The sequence below is a fragment of the Monopterus albus genome, unplaced genomic scaffold (assembly GCF_001952655.1).
Source record: "Monopterus albus unplaced genomic scaffold, M_albus_1.0 scaffold434.1, whole genome shotgun sequence".
In the NCBI taxonomy this organism is placed as follows: domain Eukaryota; kingdom Metazoa; phylum Chordata; class Actinopteri; order Synbranchiformes; family Synbranchidae; genus Monopterus; species Monopterus albus.
In genome coordinates, this window is record NW_018128314.1 from 306,950 (window position 1) to 320,727 (window position 13,778).

Consider the following 13,778-nt stretch of genomic DNA (forward strand, 5'->3'; position numbering starts at 1 on the left):
CCTGCTGGTAACCTGTCTTTGCCCTCATCACTAGGATGCCCTATGTATGAACTGTTTTCTATGTTGTTGGACTTGATTTCAGGTAGTAACGAACTGAATGCCCTTCTTATTTTTTGAAGGGTTGCTTTCTGTTTGAACTGTTTGTGCTGTGGACTAGTGTTAAAGAACAAGGTCCCCTCTGCTTGTTGGTTGCAGCCATTTTGTATTAGCACCATTTGGTGCCTGGATTGTGAACTGTTTCTCCAGGTGACACTCCTCAGGATGAGGAGACCAACTCTTGCTGGGACTGGTTGCCTGGCTCTGGATCCCAACTGTCAGCTGTCCTCACAGCATCCTGCTGCCTGCTCTACCATCCGCTGCGAGCCTGATCCTCCCCATCTACTGCATGCCGGACCAGTGATCTCCTGTGCCAACTCCTACACCTCCTCTGGACTGTTTCATGCCTATGGCATTCACCTGACTTGAGCCAGTAAATTCTGCTATTCAGGCCCTCAGTATACTATCAGTCCATAATCTTAGCGTCACTGTTACTCATTCTCATCCTCTGCTTTTCTTTAGCCAGCTGCGCCTCTCCTACAACCTCGGGTTGTAGCTCTAGCAGTCCAGTCAACCCAGCACTCCCCGCTGCCCTGACATCAGCTGACAAGACCGGTTCTGACCACTCATCATTTCTGTAGTCATTAAAATACCTTTACCTGGTTAAGTCTGAGTTCTGCCTTTTTACTGAGTCCGAACTAGTATACGTATATACGGTTCTCTGTAACAATTACTTAATACAGACCTAGATCAGATGCAACTTATTGTTCCACATAGGATTATTATATCTGCTGGCTGTTCTTTGCTTTTGGAGTTATTGTTTTTTTTTTTAATGGGGAAGAAACGTGTGCAATGTGGCCAACTGGTGTGTTTTTAATAGTTTTCAGAGAACTACGGAGGTCTGACACAGGAACTAGCTCAACCGGGTTTAGGGTTGACAAACATTATGGTAAGTATATGAAATCCAGTATTGGTCTTAGTCTCTGTATGTCATTGTTGGAAAATAACACCATACAAAATCACCAGCCTTAACTTTTAAAGCTAACCACACACATTCTACAATGCAAAGCAGAAATTAAACACAGCTTCAGCTTGTGTTCCTTAAAATCTGTATAAAGTAAACCCCCACTTGGCTGCCACAAAGACATGATAGAGTTCAATATATGAGCAGAGAAAGCAGCACTGGAAGTCATGTTTTATTTTCTACAATGAAGTATTCCATTTCACACACTTGTTTTTACCACTGAGGGGACATTAAACCAACTCCAAATATCTCCAGTAGAACTATTTGCTTAACTAGTGATTATGTTTCTGTAATGTAGATATCTTATGTCAACATGCAACTGTATCTTTCTAGGAGTGCTCTTTTAAATGGCTAAATGTTAAAGATGGTTATCAGTTATCCACCTATAGTACCTTTTACTTTAGATCTCTGTTCATTTTCAGGACTGCACTACACCCTCTGTGTTTAGTACAAGACTAATAAACACATTAAAAATGATTCAGTATTTTCTGGCAGAATGGGATCTGGTGACTCTCAAATGGCTGACAAATGACTTGTTGAACTAATCGATGTAGAAACCTGTGCTTTTCCTCCTAAAACTGTGAAAATGACCTACAGTATGTAACTGTGTTTACTCCAATTCTGTGCTTCAACATAACTTATTTTTCTACATTTTAGAGCATAATAGTGCACCGTCGATACTTCAGGTTCTTTTTGCTACCAATACATACTGTATGTACTCTTTCATATACAGGTGTTTTATTTTATACTGCTACATTTCAGCTTAATGAACTCTTCCTTCACCAGTGTAGATTTAGCCCCACTGTACCATCTCCAACATTAGAATGCTGCATATAATATACATGCATGTGTCCAACTCTGAAAGGGATGATTATTTACCTGCACACTTCTGCTGAGGCATGTAAAAAAAAAAAAAAGACCACAGAGACTGGATAGCTTTACTGATTATCTGAATCACCGAACAGCTAACTGAAATACAGAGATGACATACTTTTTGCCCATATAAATGTAAATAATGAATTAATGTTTAAATTATTTCTACAAAACAATGACCTTTCTGCCCTACTTTCCTTCTAGTAGCCTAATTGTCCCCTCTTGGAAAACAACAGTGTTCTCATACTACAAAGGAAAAGTAACATTTAGTCATTTCAGTGTATAAGTCCTGCTGCTACTTCAGCCTGAAGGGCTTACACACGCAGGTGGGACCTGTGAGCTGTGTTTATTCCCTGAGCTCAGCCAATGGCCATGCAGCGGGAGTCACGGGGGCTGGAGCTTTGGCTGTAAACTGTTGCATCTCCTTGTTTTCGGGGCTGTGAGCTGATTATAATCGGTCCCTCTCTCAGGTGCTGACCATGGCTGGATCTTCTGCGAACGATAGCGCAGCGGAGCGCATTGGATACATCACCCGAGTGCAGAGCTTCAGCGCCTGTCACCGGCTCCACAGGTAGGCCAGCGCCATACTACTGTATGGGACACATGATAACGTAGCATCCTTTATCTCTAACGCGTGTTTAGATAACTGATGCTGATGTGTGCCGAATGAAACTACTGATTGCCACCTGATAGTGAGGTTTTCTTATTTTACAGTAGGCTGCAGCAGTTTTCTTATACGCATGAAAGAGAAACTATTACAGAATAGTGGGTAGATGTTTGGTTTAGAGAGAGCTGGCGGCATGGAAAACACTTTATTAGATGTACAGAATGTGTAGAGTGTTACCGTAGCCATTTGTTTATTACTGCACATGAAATAAAATGAATGAAATGGGTGGAATTAGCACAATTCTTTGTAGTTTGTCTTCTTGGCTCATTTAACTCATTGCATAAGCGCTGCTGCTGCCTTCACTTGTTGTCTGAAGTGTCATACAAAAGAGCTTTTTACCCGCGAATTACCCATAAAATTGTGATATGGCTAATAACTGAGCCTACAGAGGAAATAATGACAGGAAAAATAAAAATTAGAATATATTCAGTTTAGTTTTTACAATTAGTATTTTTTGTAATAATCAAGTAGAGATAATAATGACATGGCAAACAAAGTCACATTGGAAAAAAAATAAACCAGTAATTAGGCTATATTGCTAACATGCTAGGTATGTTATTATTTATTTTATTATTTTGTAGCACGATTTAGCATCAATGTCTAAACTATAATAGACATGAACTAAGTCATTTCTATGGAAGAATAATGATAGGATGATGCATCTTAACAGTCACACAGTATACAATCCAAATGCACCAGACATATACAGCATGGCACAACATATTCTTCAGATCACACTGATTTGGATTAAGAAACACTGAAGAACCAAATATTTCTTCCGTTTGTTACATTCAAGTCATCAGACTAAACCAGGCATTGGTATTTGCCATTTAAAATGTACAAGGGGTCAGAAGAGGTACTTTCAGACAGTATGAGCATGCTTAAATTGTGACCTGCTTGAAAAGAGATTTTAAAGGTTGGCCAGTGATGTTTAAACAAAAACCCAGACTGTACTGCTTTGCAGCAGGACACTGTCTTGGAAAAAAAACATAACATAAATCTGACTGCTGGCTCCAAACCATCTAGAAGAAGAAAGAAGATACACGGCTGTATCTTCCTACAAAAAAGTCTGTATGAGGAGCCTTAGATAGGGTAGCATTGATCATAACACCCAGATATTTGTAGGAAGACAGTTGTTTAATTTCTGTTTTATGTATTAGAACTGGAAGGAGGATGACCACAGGAAATTTCCTCTGTCTTGTCTGTTGTGATAATGGCATTTTGCCATACCATTCAATCAGCCAGTCAATATTACTGTATGCTGGTACATTCTAGCATCAACGCTGTCAGTTAGCAGGAAGACAGTAAGGTGGAATCATCAAAATATTTCAGAAGAAACTGGTTAGACAGTACTGGTGGTGCAATCAACAGCATACAATGTAAATAAAAAGGTGAGCTAATGTAGCCTTGAGGTACTGCAGCATTGGTTCTAACTGGAGAGAACAGTGTGTGGTTTACCTTTCCTAACTGTATTCTGTTTAGGGGAAAGGAGATATACCAGTAAATCAAGTATGAATTAAACCGTAAGTGAAGCATTCAGACAAGAGCAAATCAGGCTTCACTAGAGAATGTTTCAAGAGTGACAAACACTTTAAATAACCTCAATCAAAATAGGTGATGTTCTGTTAACTAATGGATTTAATAACCTAATTTACAAATCTGTGAACTAATCAGACTGCTTCATATCTAGTCATTTTTCTACTTCATTATTATTGTTTGCAAATTCTAAAATGAGAAAATAGAGTGTTTGCGGTGTACCTGAAGGCAGCATGTGTCAAACTCTTGGCACATTTTCCTTGTTTGATTTCTAAAATCATGGGGCTTGCATCATGAATGCAGGTTTGACTCAGGGTGCTTTCACACTTTAATTCGTTTGCTTTGGTCCGAATCAGTTGACGAGTTTGTAAACATGTAGCAATGTCTCCTTGGTTCGGTTTCGTTTCACACACAGAAAAATCCAAGCGCACCAAAACACGTCACGTAAAACTACGCGAGAACGTTCTCTCCGCTTATTGGTCAGATGTGTCTGCCGCGAGAACAGAAAAAGTAAATAAAGGCAGAAAGTCCACGTTTCTGTGACGAGAGGATGGAGGTCAACATACGTGGGTTGGACCTCGCCCTGGTTATTTTTGTATTACGTTACTTGCATTTTCCACTTAAACCAAGTCGTACAGTTTGCCCACGATTCATCCTGGCGCATGTTTTAGGTGACAGGAAATAAAATCTACCCATAATCCAATGTCCTCAAATCATGTGGTTCACGGCCTTTGGTCCCGTTTTGGTTCGGTACGCGTTCTCACCAGGAGGACCGCACCAGAGTTCGCTAGATGATGCGGATCGAGACCACCTCATTTTGGGGGTCTCGGTGCAGTTGTTTTGGTGCCATTACCATGTTCACAGCAGACAAAACGAACCGCACCAAGAGGGAAAACGAACTCTAGCTCGATTCAATGGAACTAAACGCTGTAGCTGTGAAAGCAGCCTGACACACATGTTCCCTGATCTTGTTTTCAGCCTTCACCTGAGTGACGGGGAGAATGAAAAAGTTTATGGAAAATGCAACAATCCCTATGGCCATGGACACAACTACAAGGGTTTGTCATGCCTCTTTTATAGGCCCCTGTTCTGTAGCCCATTACAGCTCTTGTCTCCATGTCTGGTTAATGTTCTGCTTTCTGTCTGCAGTGGAGGTAACAGTGCGAGGAAAGGTGAGTGCATGTCAAGCTTGATGCGAGGAGTGTCACCAAGTACTACGTCAGTGGGGTTTTAGTCCTTGAGACATGAAGCAGTAAACCAGAAGCCTGCCATATGACATCACACACACATATAGACATATTGTGAAAATGCTTTTGTATGTTCACAGATCGATCGTATCACTGGCATGGTCATGAACCTGACAGACCTCAAGAGATGCATTGAGGTATGATCAGCTGGACAACAGTCTTCTCTGTAGTGGGGTTTCATCAAAACTGCTTCAAGGAAGAGTTTCACACAGAACCACAGCCACTCTGTCTGGTTAATGGGGGCTTGCAGTCCCTCAACTAAAACTCAGCACGATTTAAGCCCAGAGGGTTTCCTCTTTGGTATTTATGGACCACAGCCTGCCACCTGCAGCTGTATTACTGTTATTATTGTCTGTATCAGCCTTGTCACTAGCTAAGCTACAACACTGCTGTTCTACTGGGACACGTCTTTACCTATGAATGTAGATAAAGTATAAGTATTCTGTCACTTTTGGAGATTATTTGTATGACCATGTCTGTGGTCACCTGAGAAAAATGGTAGACTCTTTAGCTGCCAGATGTTCCAGTATGTTCACTGGTTTCTGCTGAGGCTGAAAATGAGGTTACTCCTTGGCTTTAAAACCTGGTTAAGATTCTTGTTTTCTTATATTTCTGATGTCTTGTATTGGTCATTATTTATTGATTAGCCCCTGTTTTAATTGTGCTTATCAATAAATTTGACTTGACTTGGTGAGAGCAGTGAAACAACCAAAACGGTATCCCTGCTGCTCTTAAAACAAAACACTGAGCTGAAAAGTGTTGTAGAGCTGAGGAGAAGTGCAGAACAAATAAAAACTGTGGATTTGTCACAATTGTGACCTCTGTCATACTACACATTCTCATTTGAGTCATTGTTCATCTAAAACAATTGATTATTGCAGCGTTAATGTGAGTCGTACTTGATTAGAACAATATATATAGTCCTGCTCATACTAACACCCATTGGACATGTAATAATGTGAAAAGTCAAGAAACATATTTACAGTTATAAACTTGCACTTTCTGCAATTTTTCAGCTCAAATTAACAACAGTTTTATTTATTTATTTTTTATGTAACCATTTTCAATTCTTTGTACTGAACATGACTGATTCCTTCCTGCAGGAAGTCATCATGGTTCCACTGGACCATAAAAACCTGGATAAGGATGTCCCATACTTTGCCAGTGTTGTAAGGTACGTACCCTTCTCCATTACTTTCACAGCAGTTCCTACAGTTTATACATTTTTTACACTGGTTTGTCTGCTCTGTCCATCAGCACAACAGAGAACCTGGCTGTTTACATCTGGGACAACATGGTGAAGGCCCTCCCACCCAATCTGCTCTATGAGATCAAGATTTATGAGACAGATAAGAACATTGTTATATATCGAGGAGAGTAGATGTGTCAGTGTTGATTTAATAGGCCTGGATGTGTACAAGTGCCATTCATTTAATTCAGCGTTTTGTACTGGTAAGTGCGGACTGGCAGATGTTATTGTTACCTTTACACTTTATCCACCAAACATTTTGTAGCAGATCCAACTGTTCAGTATTCCTGTACAATTTGTATTAAACCTTAGTTAGACTGGCGATTACAAAACTTTTTTGGCCTCATGATCCCTTGTTTACTTCCCTCCTCTAAACCTGTGTGCATTTGTCTACAGGTTCTTACCAAATATTGATTCATTTTTAAAGGTCCAAAGTCCAAATTAGAATTAAAGAATTATTCAAACTTAAAGCTGCCATCAACAAAATACATTGCCAAATATCATCTCACCTCTGAATGAGGTATGATGACTAGGTTTTGGCACACCGACCACACTGTGGCTCACCGTCTCTCGGCTTGTTGCATAGCAGGTTTGGCAGTGCTGTGATGAAATACTGTAGTTTCTACAATAAAAGCAAAATGTGTTTTTGAAAGTTAATATCTTTGTTCTACATTAGATGAATGAATTGATTCATTTAAAAAATACCCAATAGGTTTACACGATCAGTAGCTTAGGCTTAGTTGGACGCTTCCAGCCTGTCTATTAGTCTCTTGCCACTAGTTTGTAGCACAGGCTTTCTGTTTTGAATTTAAAGTGATAGCACCTGTGATCTATTAAGGTTAACTGCATGAACATGGTAATCAAAGAACCTGTGAACACCACAGCTTTCTCAGTTTTGGCCTGGGTTGTACTGAAACCTAGCTTAGCTGCTCTGCTTGGCTGGTACAACAGCATCAGTAGGCTACTGAACATACTGTCAGTTGAAACAGTGTTGCAGCAGCGGCTAGGTGGCCGAGAAAGAGACATCCAGGCAATAAGAATTCTGACTTGTCACAAGGACTATCTGTGGTTATGTTTCACTGACTGCTCAGTCAGTGTGAGGACGTTGCATGAAGTCAGCCTCTACTGACAGCGCCCAAGAAGAAAAGCTGTCATAACTGCAATATAATACTTTGCCAAAGAACATGAAAAGAAGCTGTATGTATATTGGTAGCATATTCTTTGATCAGGTGAAATCAAATTAAATGAGACTGAATCAGATGGGGTCCAGTACGTGGACCTGGCAGGGCTACCGCTGTGACTGCATAGTGCCAGCATTTCTGTGACAACTGTTCAAAATCCCATCTGTTGGGATAGATCATGAAAGCTACTACATGGACCTGGAGGTAAGACTGATTTGTCAAAGGTGTATGTTTAGCCACTAGAGGGCGACATATCACTTCTAGAAAAACATTTCAGTTACGGATTCAGGTATTGTAAATCAAAACTTAACACTCAAATTTCCATGTTGAGCCAAATTAATAAGGTCAGGTCATACTGAGCGATATGTGGCAATACTGACAACCGATTTGCCAACAGAAGCATGCATTTTGAGAGATGTGTTTATATCATTTTCCCATATTTTCTCTGCTGTTTCTACACATAAATATTCCATCAGGCAGAAACAGATACATATAATTTATGGAGATAATTCTCACTGATATGTAAAGCTTTAGCAGAGAAGTCAGCAGCAGCAGACAGATACTCCAGTCACAGCACAACATATGCAGTCTGATTTATTACTCACAGCAGGGTTCACCGCAGCAGTAATTCTGCTGCTGTCTCTTTAGGATTTGGAAAAATTCCAGTGACAAATCACATTGTAACTTCGATTGTGCTTGTGTAAGGGACTCGGAGCAGTTCCAAAATGTCTGAGCTACACTCACTATGATCCCTGAATACCTCAGCATAGACATGCAGAGAACTGGTGCTCACTTGGCCTTTTAGCTGGGGTGGCACTAGCCACCCCCCCCCAGTCTGATTGGCCACCCCTGCCAGAGTCTAAATGTGATGCTTGTCAGTATTAATAAATGAAAAATGAAAAACAATAAGAAATTATTGCCTTAAACACAAATAACCTTTTCCTGACCGAGTTTCTGTTTCCTGCTCTTATTTTGAAATTATTTCCGGTACCATGCCACCCTCACCAGCCCCAGCTTTACTCTGCCATGACTGATCTCAGTTACTTGCACCTGATGCTCATTGCCTCTGCCTGGCTAGGCCTTTATATTCACCTCACCCCTCTCTCACCACATTGCCAGTTTGTTTTGTTTATCCCCTTAGAGTTATTCTGCTTGTTGCATCTGTTTTGACCTTTGTTTTGTTGAGGTTTCTGTTCCTGGCTCCAGATTCCATCTGTTCATGCTACCAAGGACACTCCATTCACCCGCTTGTTTGGCTCCATCTGTTCATTTCCCCTGCCTGGTTCCAAGCTCTGGGCATCCACCACTTACCCCATATCTGGTTTTGCTAACCTTATCCTTGTTACTGCTGTGCCTGGTCAATTGGCTGCTTCCTATGTTTCAGGTTACACCACTTACAGTACATGTTTTGAACCCTTTGATTGAGTTGATTGACTCCACCCTCTATACCTGCTGCTTCTCTGTGGCTTTGCTAGGAATTTATGAATGAATTATTTTCTCTGGAAATTTCTGTTTTTTTATAAATCTGAACTTTCACACAGAAAGGCCCCAGTCGGTTTAAACTCAGAACCCTCTTGCTGTGAGGTGACAGCACTAACCACAGCTCCACCTTGTCACCTATATTATTACATGTGATAACCTCCCACCCCCTTCATAGTGCACGTTATGTGTCTGGTTAGCAAAGGGAAAAGTTATAAACTGTCAGATATAGTGGAGCATTTAGTAGTTAAAGTAGTTGGTGGAGACCAAAAATGGCGATAAAGAGTGAATATGGCTTTGATGGGAACATGACTCTAAATATAAGATAACATTGCTTTAGCTAGTGGGCATAGTACAAATAATGGCTATATTCAAGCTGCTGGGTTCAATGTGGGTCATGTGATGAAAGCTGAAGTTGTAACAGTGCAGTTTGGACACTAAATCAGCACCGTTTGTGATGTATAAAAGGTATAAATGAGTTTGTTCAGAAGTTTGCCTTATCAACATAACAGGTGGTGATGTGTTAATGTTATGCTCACAGCTTCTTTCTGATGCCCCCAAGTGACCCAAAAGTTCAGCTAATGTGATTTTAAAATTCATACTTGGACAACAATGCGTACAAATTCATCAAAATTGTTGTGGAGTGACAAGTTGACAAAGCTCTACATAGAGTCTTTAGAGCATCTCAAAGCAACAGCTTGTGGCTTCGTGGGGGTTATGTGCTGGAGTATTTCTTGGCCAGGAGTATATTTCTCAAGATGTCAGTGACCCTTTTTTTTACCCACACTGTTAGAGACCTTCCAACTTGCTTGATGTATGATCCCTTTAATGTCTTTGTGAATGTAGACTGTAACATGTTACTGAATACACATACATGGCTGTTACCAAGGGGATCCCACTTTTTATGCCAAAGTTGTAATCTTTATGTGAAGATTCAGCTGCCAACGGAAACCTTTAATTAATCAAATTCCATACATCAGTCTCCTCTCTTCTTATGAGTCCAGGGAAGGTTGACTAATCCAAGATCAGCACCTAAGGCTATCACACAGACCTCTTACAGTAGTAGTTGATTATACTGTACACAACAAATGAAACTGTAATTACACTGATAGAAGGCAGCTGGATTACTGCACATAACAGCTGGCTAGACAAACCTTTATTGTCATTGTGTTACACACAACAAAATACATAGCAACTGCCATAAAACAACAAATTACAGTAGCTTAAAAGAAAGAACCAGTGATTATCTATCTGCTTCATGGAAAAAATATTTTTCACTGCACCTTATGACCCTGAACTAAGTTTGCTTTTATGTTCTGTCAGGAGAAACTCTGTGCTTTACTGTTTAGTGTATTTGGCCGCATAGCAAGGCAGATGGGTCAGATTATATCCCCTTATTGTTTTAGGTAATGTAACTACAGCTATAACTGAATGTGCAATACAAATGGTACACCTACGCTCTCGCTACTTGTTTGCTTAAATTAAGATTTATGGGTTCACAGAACTTTTTTGGTTATGGTGGTAGACTCAGATTAGTCTGTCTGTGGCTGTCCAAACAGCCAATGGGACGACCACCCATCTGCATCTCTTCTACAACAGCAGGTACTGTACTTTCTCTGAAACATGGCACTCTGCCAGATCCCTGTCAAAGTTTTGCTCTACAAGAGTGCTCATGGAGCAACGCAGCAATTCCTCTCACATCTGAAACGTTCTCAGAAACAAGTGCCCCAAGTGGTTTGATTGATATTTGCTTTTTTTTGTTAGATCATTAATTGTTAGGAAGGAAAGGGTCAGTTTGGAAAGTACTCATGTTTTTTTCTCAGGTACTTAGAGTCATAATGTTTAAATAGAAGCCTAGAGTATTTGGTTGACAAGGCATAGCTGCAAATAAAAGATCTTAAAATTCCCTTTTTCTGAATATGCTTATTAAATGTTTAAGCTGCATTGTTTGATTTCTAAGTTGTTATGGCAAACGTAGTAGAGGACTGCTGGCCACTTGCCTGCTTGTCAGAGCAGAAAAGCTTCCAAAACAACATTAAATTATGTGACACAAACTTTTCTTTAAAACCTGTACTAAAAATGATTACATTTAAATCTGTGATGACGTCTTTTCTGGCCACTTGTGGGCCAAACTCCACAACAAGCTAAATCTCGTGCACATTTCTCCATTATATGGCCTTGTAGTGGTGATATAACTAATGTGTTAGCAAACTATTACTTGTTTACAATTTTAAAAGGCAAGGTTCAACATTAACTTTGTTTCTAGTGACCCAACAAATGTAAGTTCAATGTTCATTGTAATTTTAGCCGTTCTCCACCAACTCCTGAGAGAAATACCAGGCACATTAGCTGCTAAAAACATGCCAGAAACTGGTCTGATGATGTCAGAATGTGCAAGTTAGAGAATAAAAATGAGCTGATATAAGGGCTAAAAGCCTCCCTAGAGCTGCACAGTTGGGTGAAAGTTTTCATCAAAGGGTGACCAGTTTCACATTACTGTCACATTATATTCATTTGATCCAATGCTTATGTATGTACAGTATAAAAGCAATAGATACACTGTATGTATAATACAGGGTGGGCCATGGAAAGGTAGCTTGGAGCCCTAAGTAACTAGCTCCTAACACTGGAGGCATGCTACTTTTCTGTGGCCCACCCTGTATAATGTATTGGCTCCAGCTTTTGTGTCTAGTCAGTTACTGGTGACATCTGATAGAGTTCTGTAAGCTATTCAGACAGGGCTGTATTTGTTGGGTGGTTCTGTGTTTTGGGCTTGTGTATCGCTCCTTTTAAATGGAAATCTAAAGTTATAACTGAGCCTTGGCTGAATGCCTCGACCTGTGCCCTCAGACAGCAATTGTCGTCAAACAGAACATAAATGGAAAAAGATCATCTTCATGTTTATCTTGGTTACTTCAGGGACTGTCTTTCAAATGATCAGAATGCTGTTAAAAACAGCTATATCTATTTATCTAGCCAGTGTGATTGCTAATCACCATTATAAACCACAGGTGTTACTCAGCACAATCATCTCTGAGATAAACCCAGCCACCTCCTCTTATTCTGAAGTCTCAGTAGGAATTTGTGAAGCTTAAATTTTTCACCAATTGCTAATATTAGGCAGTGTATGATTAGCTTATAAATTATGTTGCACTGTTACAATGGACCTTAGTAAATTAAACTGGCTGAATCGAGATCAGCTACTTTATTTTGCATGCCATTAATTGATGCTAATTCATCAGTAACAATAACCCAATTAAAAAATCCCATTCTGAGTCATGACTACTTTTTTGATTCTTACAGTATGATCTTTGAATACAGGAGTTTCTCAGAGTATTTTGACAGTGTGTATATATATAGTGTAACCTACTTTTACTTAAGAAAAGTTATTTTTGCTATTGCATTTTAGGTAATAATTATACTGTATGTTTTCCCAGTGTTAACGTTTGTACTGTATAATACAAGGCTTTCCTTTCTTTATGCAAAATATGCAACACTTTTAGTTTCCTTTTTTACCTGCAATTTTCATTTACATTCAAACAGACTTCAGTGACTCTGGATATATTGTTTTTATGAATCATATTTGAAATATCTTATTTGCAAATTAGCCCAATTTAAAGTGCTATTTCTTGCCATAGGAATGTTGATAAGATGAAGTGTGGGAGTGTATTGGTGAGGATTCCATACTGTTCTGCTGGGGACTGACTGTCTGTCTGTCTGCCTGCTTCCCTGTGTTGTATTGCTCTCAGAGGGTGCTGTGGCTTTAGGCAGGAGGGAGGAGAAGTGTGTGTGTGTGTGTGTTTGTACACGTGTGTGTAAGGGATGGGGGGAGGCTGTTCAGGCTCGTTTGTGTTTTCTTTTTGCCCGTCACCCCCCTCCCTCCTGCTCCCCTCAGGGTCAGGTAGCAGATGTAACACACTTGGCAAACACACTCCCACAGCCTCAAGACAGTCCGCACACACACATTCTTCACTTTATCCCTAGAGCCTGCTCGGGTGAAGACAGCATGGGAGACTGTGAGCTGTGAGGATGGAGAAGAGAGTGTGTGTGATCCAGACTGACTTCCACCAGTACAGACCCAGCATCGCTCTGCACAGCAGACTCCTGGCACATGTAAGAAACTGCCTTTTTATCTACTACTTTTATCTGCTACTTTTTCTTTTTTGCATTCTGTTCCTGTCCTTCTCTCATGCTCTTTCTCTTTTCCCATTTATTTTCTTTATCTCTTTGTAAAACTGTGTCCTGCATGTTGCAGTACTGTAACAGGAATCAGGGCTCCTCCTCACTGCAGGCCCACACCTCTTAGAAAGTGGACCTCTTCATTCAGCAGGGGGCATCAGAGTGTGTAGGATTATGCATGTGTATGTGGTGACCGTCTATATAGTGACACACAGGAGCTGATTGGTAAAGTGGATATACACATTTGCATTTTGCCTGTTTATGGATGAGTACATTTTCTGTTATTCCAGGTAACACAAAATATGTT

General features: G+C 40.2%; 2 protein-coding genes and 1 long non-coding RNA gene across 6 annotated transcripts in view; all 3 read left to right on the forward strand.

Annotated features, from left to right (window-relative positions):
* Positions 1-703, forward strand: LOC109952131 (uncharacterized). Its single transcript, XR_002273709.1, has 3 exons — positions 1-82; positions 247-469; positions 559-703. It is a non-coding gene; the product is annotated as an uncharacterized LOC109952131 (long non-coding RNA).
* Positions 704-2,257: 1,554 nt separating this feature from the next.
* On the forward strand, positions 2,258-7,199 carry pts (6-pyruvoyltetrahydropterin synthase). The gene is made up of 6 exons (XM_020587016.1): positions 2,258-2,504; positions 5,115-5,194; positions 5,286-5,308; positions 5,464-5,520; positions 6,487-6,557; positions 6,641-7,199. Exons 1-6 carry the CDS (start codon positions 2,413-2,415, stop codon positions 6,762-6,764), a joined length of 447 nt encoding a protein of 148 aa, XP_020442672.1. The 5' UTR covers positions 2,258-2,412; the 3' UTR covers positions 6,765-7,199.
* Positions 7,200-12,754: 5,555 nt separating this feature from the next.
* LOC109952124 (myosin-16) overlaps positions 12,755-13,778 on the forward strand; it is a 68,212-nt gene continuing 67,188 nt past the window's right edge. For 2 of the 4 annotated variants that reach the window (XM_020587012.1, XM_020587013.1), the window contains exon 1: positions 13,345-13,405. Coding sequence is in view for 1 of the 4 variants with exons in the window: in XM_020587009.1 (XP_020442665.1) it covers positions 13,322-13,405 (84 nt within the window). In the remaining 3 variants the exon portion in view is untranslated. Of the gene's footprint in view, positions 13,406-13,778 lie in introns of all 4 variants that reach the window. The other 2 variants (XM_020587009.1, XM_020587010.1) reach the window with 2 other exon arrangements.